This window comes from Microtus oregoni, unplaced genomic scaffold (genome assembly GCF_018167655.1).
Source record: "Microtus oregoni isolate MIOR12 unplaced genomic scaffold, Mior012 000001F_ref0000356, whole genome shotgun sequence".
NCBI classification, from domain to species: Eukaryota; Metazoa; Chordata; class Mammalia; order Rodentia; family Cricetidae; genus Microtus; species Microtus oregoni.
In genome coordinates, this window is record NW_024543060.1 from 48,022,300 (window position 1) to 48,034,884 (window position 12,585).

A 12,585-nucleotide genomic window follows, 5' to 3' on the forward strand; every position below is an offset into this window, starting at 1 on the left:
TGTGGATTCTAATTTTTGTACTGTGCAAGGACAACTGGTGAATTATTCCCTCCCTTGATTTGCATTTTCTTTTTCAGTGTCAAAGCAAAATAAGCCTCTTGTTTGTGCTGGCTTCCGATTAAATTAGATTTTATATTTGTTTTTTCCTCCCGAATTTGGTTTCAGAGTAAACAGTTATTTTCATTAAAATCTCTCTTTGGCTTCAGTCCTTTAGTTATTGTAATGTTTCTGGGTTGCTCCTGGTTTTGTTGTTGTTGTTGTTGAATCTGATCATCTGTGCCAAGTTCTAAATTGTATTTAGTTGCTTCGCGTTCATTCTTGATTGTTTACCTCCCTTTGTGGTCCCACGATTTCTTTAGTTAAACCCGATTGCTGTCAGGGTCCTATCCTTCCTCAAGGTATTTTTATGGTGCTGGCTTGCCAATTTGCTGTTTGCTGACTGCAGACAAATTACAAGGAAGAAACAGAGCTAACATTCATTGCAGAAATTATTTTGAAAGTTAGTGGCTAACATGGAGTCTTGAAAAGAAACGGAAACAAACTTTCTTGACCCAGCCAAAAATATCCACATTCTTTGGGAGGGGCAGTGGAGTTAACCTAGCAATAACCTTCAGCAGGGACAAAACCAGTCCAGCTTTTCAATTTCAAGCTCGAAGAACTAAAAAGTTATTTCTACCTAATAAAAAAAAAAAGTACAATACGATTTTAAGTTCCCACCCAAACTCTTCATTTATGTTAGAATGTGTCAAAAACCACCCAGGGTCCATTTATCCCATAGCCACTGCTAATAAAATTTCACAGGTATTTGTAGCTGTACATGTGGAAGGGGAAGATGGAGGGGAAGTTTTAGGGTGGAGAGGTGAAGTAGAAAGCTTTTATTAGTTTTCTAGAAGAAAATACAGATTTTTTTTTAAAAAGTTGTACCATTGCTCACTTAACCAATGTTCACTAAATACGTCTCAGACACTAGGCACAGTCACATCCCTGTGTTCACGGGGACAGAATCCAGGACCCCTCGGGTGCCAGGCTCCTCAGGTGCCCAGGGCACGCACATTTGCATGTCACCTACAAACGCCCTTCCTTCCACTGCAAACCTCCTCCAGTTCACTCGCAATAGTGAATGCAATGTAAATGTTATGCAAACAGTTGTTACACTTACTTAGCAAGTAATGAGGAGGGAAGAAAGTCTGCACACGTTGAGGAAGATGCAAATTCTTAAAAAAGACTTCTCATCTGAGGTTGGTCAAATCTGTGGACATAAAACCCACAGGCAGTGACAGCTAAATACCCTGTTGCAGAGTTTGGGACAATAAACAGAACAGATGACAGATGATGTCCTGTCTCATTATGGTTTGGGTCTGAGAGGTACCCCCAAAGACTTTCGTTTTAAAAATTGCTCTGCAGATGGTAGTGTTATCTTGGAGGATTCCGGAAAGCCCTGTAGAGTAGGTTACTAAGGCAAGCCTATAAAGGAGGGACCCTATTCCTGTTTCCTGTCGTACTCTGCTTCCTGGCCTGAGAAGCCTCTGCCACTTACTCCCACTGCCATAAGCTGAGCCGCCTCTCTGCTAGGTCTTCCCCACCACCGGGGACTGAAACCCTCTAAATCCGTGCACCAAAATCAGTTCTGGCAACCCGAGTTCAATCTGAAAAAGCCGCATGAAGATGGAGGAAGAGAACTGGCTTCATAACGTCAGCCTCTGGCTGTCACTCATGACCATGGCTCCACACCTGCTCCCTCAACATACACACACACACAACACATACACAACACAGACACACGCACACACACAACACAGACACACACAACACACATACACAACACACAAACACACACACAACACAGACACACACACAACACACACAACACACACACAACACAGACACACGCACAACACACATACACAACACACAAACACACACACATGCACAACACACACAACACAGACACACGCACAACACATACACAACACACACATCCACAACACACATACACAACACACAAACACACACACATGCACAACACACACAACACAGACACACGCACAACACACACACAACACACACATCCACAACACACATACACAACATACAAACACACACACATGCACAACACACACACAACACACACAACACAGACACATGCACAACACACATACACAACACACACACAACACAGACACACGCACAACACACACACAACACACACACAACACATACACAACACATACACAACACAGACACACGCACACCACACACAACACAGACACACGCACACCACACACACAACACACACACAACACAGACACAACACACACACAACACAGACACACGCACACAACACACACAACACACACACAACACAGACACAACACAGACACACACACAACACACACACAACACACACAACACAGACACACGCACAACACACACACAACACACACACAACACAGACACACACACAACACACACACAACACAGACACACGCACAACACACACACAACACAGACACAACACAGACACACGCACAACACACACACAACACACACACATGCACAACACACACACAACACACACAACACAGACACAACACAGACACACAATGCATACACACACAACAACACATGCACACAACACACACAACACATAGACAACACAGACACACACATAACACACACTCCATATTCTAAGAGCTAACCAAGTAAAACAAAAGACTATGGAAGCCCCGCCTTTTTGAAGATAACATGGTAAAGAAAAAGGATGGTAATAACAAATATTCACGTGATGGAGCAGACAGGGATTAGCCATCACAGGATAGAGACAAGGTCAGAATAACTGGGGTTTCATAGAGTTAAAAGACGCTGCTTTAGGAAGTTGCATTTGATAGAAACCTAGAGAAAGCAGGATGGTATACTGTGCCAATACCTCTGAGAGAGTGTTCTAGAAAGAAGGAACAAGGGACAGTTCATATGAGAGGTGGGGAAGTACATAACCTATGTTCGATAACAGTAAGGTGAACAATTCACAAAAAGAACAAGTGTAGTAAATTATATCACGGTGGTGAACTTCAGATGCAGAAAAGCTATGTGATGTATGGCAGAGATCAAAAAAAAAGTTTAAATAACTGACAAATTTGATTGTACGAAAATAAAATATCTGCATAGCGAAGACCACAGTAGTAGAAGTTTTTAAAAACTAAGGAAGATTGAAGGTTTCTATCAGAAAAGGTCAGGTTTTCTTCATTTCTTAAAAAAAGAAAGTTCTTTTTATCAATAGGAAAATCTGAGAAGCACAATTGGAAAAGAACTATATGGCAATTGTGAAGAGATGTGCTTCTTCCCTGACCTGTAGATGGGCGGGCTCACAGCAGAAGCTTCACTTCAATCAAGAAGAAAAGAAAAACTTATGAAAATGTAAATTATTTCCCCCTGCCTTTTCTTCCCTCCACCTCCTTCCACGTGCACCCCTTACTTCCTCTCAAATTTATGGTCGACAATAAGAAACCTCCTAAAGAGATTTTAGCCAATGCCATTTAGACTCCATGTTATGTCTTAGTATACAATCCAAAATCTTGTCCTTTTTCATACAGACTTTTTTATAAGCAATGTTATTTTTTGCTTATGATGGAAACATATATTGAGATAGATCAATGTACTGGATAATGATCATGCAACGAAACATATGAAGCACACAGTTAAATAGCCCATAGTTATCTTTTTCTTTAATTTTATTTTTAAGACTCTCCATGGTTCCAATACATATCCCATACAAGAACCTTTCTTTTGGGTTCTAGCTATCTGGAGTAGTTAATCTCCACCAGAAAACCTGCTGCCAATTTTTTTGATGGGGGAGATTGGTTTTGATAAGAACATAAAACAAATATAAGCAGAGAAGGAACAATGAGCCCTCAGTCATGTAGCTGCCCCTCAGTCCCACAAAGGAGAAAATGGATTTCACAGTGCCCTGCCACAGTGACATAGCATGCATTTTTTTCACCTAATTGATAATTAGGCCATTAAGGTCTTGTGAAATATCTGCTTTGTGAAAAGACTCATGGCATATGCAGGTGAATCTGTGTTATCTAAGGAAAATATCAGAAAAAACCTGCAGGGCTTCTTTTCATGATGTCATTCATGGTACATTCTGCTCCCTGAAGAACATGTAGGATAGAGTCTGGAGCTGAGAGGCGTGGCTGGAACCTCTTTCTGCTCCCAGTTCTGCCCCGAAGGGCTAACTGCTCCCCATTTCCCGAGGAATACAGCGGGAACTCTTATGAGATATTGCAGAAATAAAAACAGTTGGTAACACTAAGAGTGGATACTGTTTATAAAGCCCGGGGCTCTTTAAAAACATGAGTCTTTACTTTCCAGATAGTTCTACATCTTCTATATTTAAAAAAAAAAAAAACTCCTCATAAAATGTTTCTCCACAGTCTAATTCATAGCTCCTTTCCAAGCCCGCAAATGTTTTGATGTCAGATGTGGGTTGAGCATGGTTGGGTATGCAGTAAAAATGAAATTCAGTTTCCTCACATCTCACTGTAAAACAGCTAACTATAAACAGCATTTTGCATTAATAATATATTACATTTAGAAAGCAGATTATATGATATATACACAGTATATTTCATTGTGTGCTTAAAATATTCATGCACAAAGAAAAAAATAGGGCATCTACCACGGTGCTCACGGTATTGTTCTGGGAAGTGGGGTTATGGGCATATTAGTCTTCTTCGTTTCCTTTTCTGCATTTTGTGAGCATTGTCTAATAAATGTATATTGTTCTGGAAGGGGGGATGTTTTCTAAAATGTGTTTTTAAGAGCTTAAACTGCTAAAAAACTTGAGATCTATTGAGTGTCTAAGTTAAAAGTCTAGCTTATGCGGTTTAATGTGGGAGCCATTGGCCTGAAACGGTTATTTGAAATTACACGTAACTGATTAGTTCTTCAGCCACGCTAAGCATAGCCACATGCTCACCCTCCGAAAGATGGCTGTTCCACATCCCAGAAAGAAAGCTGATTATGAAATCCTGCTCTGGCTATCACGAAGGGAGACTGGGACAGTATCTGGTAACACCAGGATAGACACCCGCCCTTTCACGGTAGACATTGAGTCTTTTCAGCAGTCACTCTGATATCGGTCACGTACCTGTGACCTTCCGCTGGTTGGCACAGGGAAGAATGGTCCCCAGTACACAACTCATGTCTCCATGCCACACTCACCAGTTTCCCGACCGATATCGACTCAATTTAACTCGAAGCAGCCCCTCAGAGAGTGCATTTTCAAGAGTGTACCACGTGAATATGTGTCAAAAGTAGCCTCAGTTTCTCAAACCGAATAAGAGAAATGTCCTTACCCTTCTAGAGAGTGTTTTTGGAGCATAAATAGAAAGGCATTGTGGGTAGAGTGACAGCATAAAGCAAGGACCTGACTATGCTTATAAACTTCAAAACTGCTTTACATGGACAACTGGGCCGTGTGCTTCTGCTGGGCCTTGATGTCTGTGGGTCCCAGTCCACCAGTCAGCACGCCCACATTCTGCTCTCTCCACCTTCCCAAAGAAGAGAAGCTGTGTTAACTTCTTTCCCCATCGCCAAAGGCAAGTACTTGACAAAGGCCACCTAGTGAGAGAGAACTTGTTTCAGCTCATGGTTTCAGGAGGATTTCAATTCATCGTGGTGGGAAGACATGCTAGGGGAGCAGCCTTTCGCATGGCCTCATGCAGACAGTAAGCAGAGAACTTAGTCCAGAAGAGAGGCTGCTCCAGATCTCAGAATCCCTCCTGGTCACTACTCTCCACCACTCAGGCCTCAAGTCCTCCATCTTCCACAGCCTTTAAAATAGTTCCACAAGTGGGGGCCTATGCCAGTTTCTTCTCTGTTGCTATATAATAAAACAACACAATTGAGAAGCAACTTGTAGAAGGGAGGATTTGCTTGGGCTTCCCCAGTTGAGAGGGCTAGAAGTCCATTGTGGAGGGGAGGTGTGGCAACAAGCAGCAGACCTGAGGGGGGGGGGGCTGCAAGGTCACATCTTGAGCTCCAAATGGGAAGTAGAGAGCAAACTGGTAAGAAGGCAAGGCCTTGAGTTCTCCAAGTTTGCACCCCTAGTGGTATATTTCCTCCAATGAGGCCACACCTCCTTGAAATAGTACAACCAACTAGGAACCAGGTGTTCAAATGCCTGAGACTACGGGAGGGGGACGTGTTTCTCAGTCAAACCAACCTGGGGCCTATTGTTTAAAACATATGTCATAAAAATAATCTGGAGATTTGAGATGCAATCCATAATGCAGATCAAAACCTGTTGACAAAATGTAGCTCATAGCTAACCAAACATTGTTTTCATTTCATGGAGAATAATTACACATGTTTAATATATTACTTTTGAACTGATTTTCTTATATTTAAAGCATGGTTCTATGTATGTGAAATATTCCTAAATCTTCAAATGAAGTAAAGTATATTACGATTTTAAGACTTAGTCATCATTTTATTTGAATACATAAAATCTTATGAGTAAACGGTTATTTTTTTTTTCAGCCACTTGACTCTAAATGTTTGAATGGAAGTTAAAATCCCAGAGTGTCCTATTCTCAAATAGATGCTTGTAATATATAATAATATATAATCACATTCTGTGATGATAGAATAATGCATAGCTTCATTATAATATAATAACAATAAATGCCATGCTTGTATTTTACCAGATGCAATGCTCTTGGTGGCCGAGCGACTGGAAGGACCATTCAACATCGAGTCCGTCATGGATCCCATAGATGTGAAGATCTCTGAAGCCATTATGAACATGCAGGAAAACAGCATGCAGGTGTCGGCAAAGGTATGGCCCTTAGCAGTGTCTCTCCTAATGAATGCCTGTAGTGCAGGTGCAGTCATCTGAGAAACAGCACTGATGAGAAATGTGGGCAGGGATTGTAAATTCTAGTGCGCTGCCAGCAAGCTTCTCCTGCTGGACCACAAATTTACTTCTTCATTTAAAATGTGTAGCAAAATGGCATTGAGAAGGGAAATAAGTTTTTAGTTCACAGCTACTCAATCATGACAAAATTTTTGGCTGCCTGAAGTTTCAGTGAGCCCCAAGTATGTCTGACTAATCTCTTCCGTATGTGAGCAATTTGGGGGAATTTGATGTTTGACATTTCTATACCCCTTTGCTGCGTCCTCTCAAAACTTTTGGTTATAACTTCACCTTTGTAGCCGAGGCACTTGCTGTACATGGTCAACAGGAAATAGCCAAACACCTCCGTTGACCGACTTGAAGACAACGTACAACCTGCATGAATGAGCCTTTGAGGGAAATGTTCTTTTGTGTATAAGAGTTGTACACATATTAGAAGGCAAGACACATCAGAGTCCATAAATCACTTGAGACGGAGGTCCTGAGTTTGTCACTGCGAGGGGTGGGGGAGGGACAGGCAGCAGGTTTCCGGCCTGTGCTTGTACTCACCCAGCTGGAGGTAAGCAGGGCTTGCCTAGAGCAAAGTGGAGAAACCTGCAGCTGGGTTGAGCATAGTCTTCCATGGCCTCCTTTCTACCCCCTTCTCTCTACCAGCGTCTCCATGACAATAACCACCGCCTCCACCTCAGCCCGCTGAAATGCGCCAAGAGTTACATGATCTGCTTTGTGGAAGGGATTTCACATGTAGACAAGGAAGAGAGGAGAAACAGAAACGCAGAGAGGGAACCACAGAGTTTCACCAGGCCCCCTTGACTGTACTGAGTCAGACAGGGGTTGAGCTTCTCAGGGTAGACTAGGAGGAAGCTGGGGAAGGAAGACTGGCCTGCATTTCACTCTCTCTCTGGGAAATGACTGAGCCTAGAGTTTTCTAGGCTTGACTCTGGGCTTTAATGAACCGGAGGCTCTCAGGTAGAGAAAGATGTTTGAGTTACCATCAACTGTTGGGGAAATAGCACATTTGGGGCTTCCATGAAAGGCCATTTTCTTTCTTTACTGTAGAAAAAAAAAAAAAACAACTATCCATTCCTCTCAAATCCATCACCTAAAAACCAATTAGAGTTGTTTTGAGAGGCCTCACAGCCCAGCAGTGCTGGAGTAATTGAGGCTAGGGTTAGGGAAGTTAAAAATAGCTCTAGAGGAGAGGACCAAACAAAATGGTGAACAGTAGATGGTCTCTACGGCCTGAGACCATCACCTACTTCTCAGAAGTAGATGCCTGTGTCCATCGTGCATGCTCATGTTCAGGCCATTCTTCTGCCTCTTAATTCATCAATATAAAGTAAATATGTATTCGCAATCCACAGTAGACGAGGCTCAGCTTCTACGTCAAAGACCGTTTTCAGTAGGAAAGACAGGTAGGAACAGGCAAACCAGCTTATAAACAAATAAACAGTATCCTGCCAGACCATTGCAGGTGATGTGAGTATGCACCTTGCTCCCCAGTGACTGGACTGATTTTGATATAAGTTCCTACTACTTGATTTTTCAAGAATCCCTGATTTAAAAAAAAAAAAAAAGTAGGATCGCATTCTACTTCCTGACCGGTTCCTTGACTTTCTCTCTTAAAGCCTCTTAAATCTGTCCTTCATTTAGTAATTATATTTGCAAACACAAACAGGTAGAGCATCCCTGATTCGATTTTAAGCAGCTCCCTTTTATGTCTGGGGTGGAACCCAAAGCCTGGCAAGATCTTGTGTCTTCTGCCTCTGCCTGTGTGCACAGCTCCCTGGTTTGTGTCTCAGCTTCTTGTGGCTTCCTCTGCCTATGATGTCCCTCCCATCTGTCCCCTCTCAGCTGATCCCTCTTGTGATTCCCCTATCTGGACAATTCTAATGGCATCTATTACAGACTAGAACTACACATCTGTTTGGTACTTTCTCCTCAGCATCCTTCTCCTGACGTCACTTGTCACAAGGGGCAAGGATCGCTGTGTGTGTCCTGTGCACCGAGAACCCAGCACCTGGACATGGCACGTGGAAACTGTTGCCAAAGGCTTGTAGAATTAATTTTAGAAGTAAGGAAGTGAGGAGGGAGGAAGGGATGGAGGAAAGGAGGAAGGAAAGTAACTCTATTAAGTTAACTCTGAAGAACTTGGAAGGAAGCAACTATTTTAGTTGACTAGTTCTTAGTTCTATTTCTTTGGGGAAAAAAAAAAACACCATAACCAAGGCAGCTTATAAAGAAAGCTTTGAATTGGGGGCTGGCTTCTAACTTCAGCGGGCGAGTCCATGATATTAATGGTGGGAAGCATGGTGGCAGGCAGACAGGCTCTAGAGCAGCAGCTGAGGGCTTACATCATGAGCCACAGACGGGAGGCACAGAGAGGCACGGGGACAGAGGCAGAGATACATGCACACAGAGAGAGGGGAGGCAGAGAGGGAGAGAGAGAGAGAGGGAGAGAGACAGAGAGAGAGAGAGAGTCAGGTATGGATTTTTGAAATCCTCAAAGTGTACCCCCAGTGGCCCACCCCCTTCAACAAAACCTTCTCTTAATTAGGAAAACATTTCCTAATCCTTCCCAAACAGTCCCACAAACTGAGGACCAAACTTTCAAATATCTGAGCCTACGGGGGCCATTCTCACTTAAACCATTACGTTAACCAAATTCTGTTGGGCGTGTAGGCACATACCTTTAATGTCAGCACTCGAGAGGCAGAGGCAGAGGCAGAAAGATCTCAAGGAGGCTGAGGTGCCAACCTGATCTGCATAGTGAGTTTAGGCCAGATCTGAAACCCTGTCTACCCAACTCCTCTCCCCACACACACACACAGGAAAAAGAAAGAGAAGAGAGAAAAAAAAATCCAAAGAGTGTATTGCCTAGATTATATTCTTTACAATACATACATCTTTATTTTAAAAAAATAATTCTGTTTATTTACAGAATACCGCATGATGTTTTACAATATTTCTACCTTGTAGAAATGCTAAATCAAGCAAATGGGCAGGACATTTTCACATCCTGGTTCTTTTGTTGTTGTTGGCGGTGGTTGTTTGATTGATTGGTTGGTTGCTTAGTCGGTTTGTTGGTTTCGATGTAGATGTGTGCATGTGTGAGTGTGTGTGCTGAGAAATCTACTCTCGAAGCAAATTTCAAGCATGTAAATTATTATTAAGTGTAATTTAAATGGAGTAGTCTACCGGAAAATTCTCTAAGAGGTCAATGAGATGGGATTTTTATCAGCAAAATATGAATAGGATATTTTAATGGAATTTACTTAACTGTATCATAATAGTACTGCTGTTTTTAAGAACTGTATTTAAAAATGACAGATTCTGTGAGAAATGCCATAATGAAGACAGAAAACCATATAGGGCCTGTAAGGTCACACACATGAGCGCATGCAGTAGCAAGGGTCACAGTGACAGCCGGTAAGGTCACACACATGAGCACATGCAGTAGGAAGAGTCACAGTGACAGCCTGTAAGGTCACACACATGAGCACATGCAGTAGGAAGGGTCACAGTAACAGCCTGTAAGGTCACACACATGAGCACATGCAGTAGCAAGGGTTACAGTGACAGCCTGTAAGGTCACACACATGAGCGCATGCAGTAGGAAGAGTCACAGTGACACCTTGATAGATGGACTGGCAACAGAAAAGTGGGTCTGATAGCTTGACGTAGAGAAAAATGAGTGGGAAGAGAGGACGGGGAAAAGAATAGCCAGGCTCTCCGAGAAAGGTCGAGTATGTAAAGAATGTTCAGTGGCCTTCTGAAAAAGTAACAAGAAGCTAATGAAACAGAGATGCCGACTGTGAGGACCTCGAGCTGATCGTCTGCTTCCCTTTATGATGTTCAATGCTTTCCGGGAAGACAAATTCTAACTACATGTCTCTGTTTCTCTTACCCAGTGTAGTCATTCATTTCTTCCCATCTTTCCTCTAGTTTTAGTAGTACACACACACACACATACACACACAAGAATGCGTGCATGCACACACTCATGCATGCACTCAAACACACATATGAACAGACCACCTTAAGATAAGAGATGCCTTTTCCTTAAACATTCTCATCATATTGAGAGGAAGGAGAACCAACCCTCTTCTGCCTCATAATTGAGACGGTGAATGAGAGCTTTACAGACTAGAAAAAAAAGTCCGTTCCCACCGTGGATAGTCATGTCCCTGTCTTATACGAGGTCTGCTTGCAGTGGGCTTATTAAATCCTTTTCATTCATTTTTATCCATCGGAGAGGCAGTTCAGAATGAGGTCCAAGAGGATTCTGTTGGAACATATATTGGCTGTGCCAAAGTGTGCGACAAAGTTATAAAATGCATTTCTAAGTCACAACACTGTTTTAAAACTCTAGGTTTCTTTTCTCATTGTGAAATATTTGTATGTGCATATACATTGTGAAAGGATGGGGACTCAAACACATTAATTTTGTTGTTGTTGTTTCCTCTGTAGCACAGAATCACCAAGTAGCAATGAAAGCCTTCGTAGTTACTATAGGTTGAACCCTGACTGTATCCATTCAACAAATATCACAGCATGTTCCAGGCACAAGGAACACTGTAGAAGGGAAACTGTGCCCTTGCTTTGCTGACAGTTTCTCTCTCTATGCCTTTTCTATAGATTTAGTTCCAAGCCTCGCTGGAATCCGGTGAAGCACCCATTTGCTTGTTCATCGAAAAGGAATGTTAAATTTACGGAGATGAAACAGTTAGACTAAGGTCAGACAGCAAGCGGCAGAGCTGGGATGCAGCCAGATCTGCCCAGTTCAAACGGAAAAAGATTTACACAGCATGCCATAGTTTCCTTTATAAGCATCTCCCGCCAGAACCAAATGTGTTCAGCACTGGCAGTACCAGCTGCAGGAGGGAGCGTGGCCTGGCACACTCTGGGGAGCCTGTGCAGGAAAAGTAGAAGTAGATAATTCAAGTACAAAGGCATCACATTCAGCAGCTTTGCAATCGTCATGAGAGACAAGGGAGAGCTCTTACTAGTGCCCTGTATCCCGCCCAGATGAAAGCAGTTCAAAACTGCTCATTGGTGGAAAGTCTCTAAAGAAATTGTGGCAGGTGGGGAGGCTCCCAGAATCAAGTTTCTGCTTTGGAGCGTCTGATCTGTTGATAATCTTCCCCTTATCATCTCAGGGAAGATAAAACTGATTCCACCAGATAGCTATATTAGGGATAATTTCAAATCTCACTAAGGAAGATTAGTTTTTCAGATAGAATCTAAACTTAATAAATTCCAATTGAGGCCCTTCTATTCAATTAACAGCTATTATAGATGAGTATGGTGCCCATTCCAGAGGAGTGAGACAGCCCTAAGGTACTTAATTTTCTCTAGACTATTCTTCCTGATTGTGTTGCTCAAGAAAAAAAAAAAACTAGAAGAACATTAAAGAGAGTATAGCAACTTCTGTTGTTGTGGGAAGGCTGTTTGTTGGTTCCCAATCACTTAGCCCCAAAATAATCACACAGAAACTGTAGTAATTAAATCAGTGCTTGGCCCATTAGCACTAGCTTCTTATTGACTAACTTTTATATCTTAATTTAACCCATTTCTAGTAATCTCTGTATCCCCACGCAGCTGTGGCTTACCTGGTAAAGTTCTGTCTGGCTCCAGCGATGGCTCCATGGCTTCTCTCTGACTCT

The 12,585-nt window shown here is 42.4% G+C and overlaps 1 protein-coding gene across 2 annotated transcripts in view; it reads left to right on the plus strand.

Annotated features, from left to right (window-relative positions):
* The window catches only part of Gpc6 (glypican 6), a 994,531-nt gene that overhangs the window by 885,738 nt on the left and 96,208 nt on the right, over nucleotides 1-12,585 (plus strand). For both annotated transcript variants that reach the window (XM_041677692.1, XM_041677699.1), the window contains exon 5: nucleotides 6,711-6,841. In XM_041677692.1, the coding sequence (XP_041533626.1) occupies nucleotides 6,711-6,841 (131 nt within the window). The remainder of the gene's footprint in view (nucleotides 1-6,710; nucleotides 6,842-12,585) is intronic.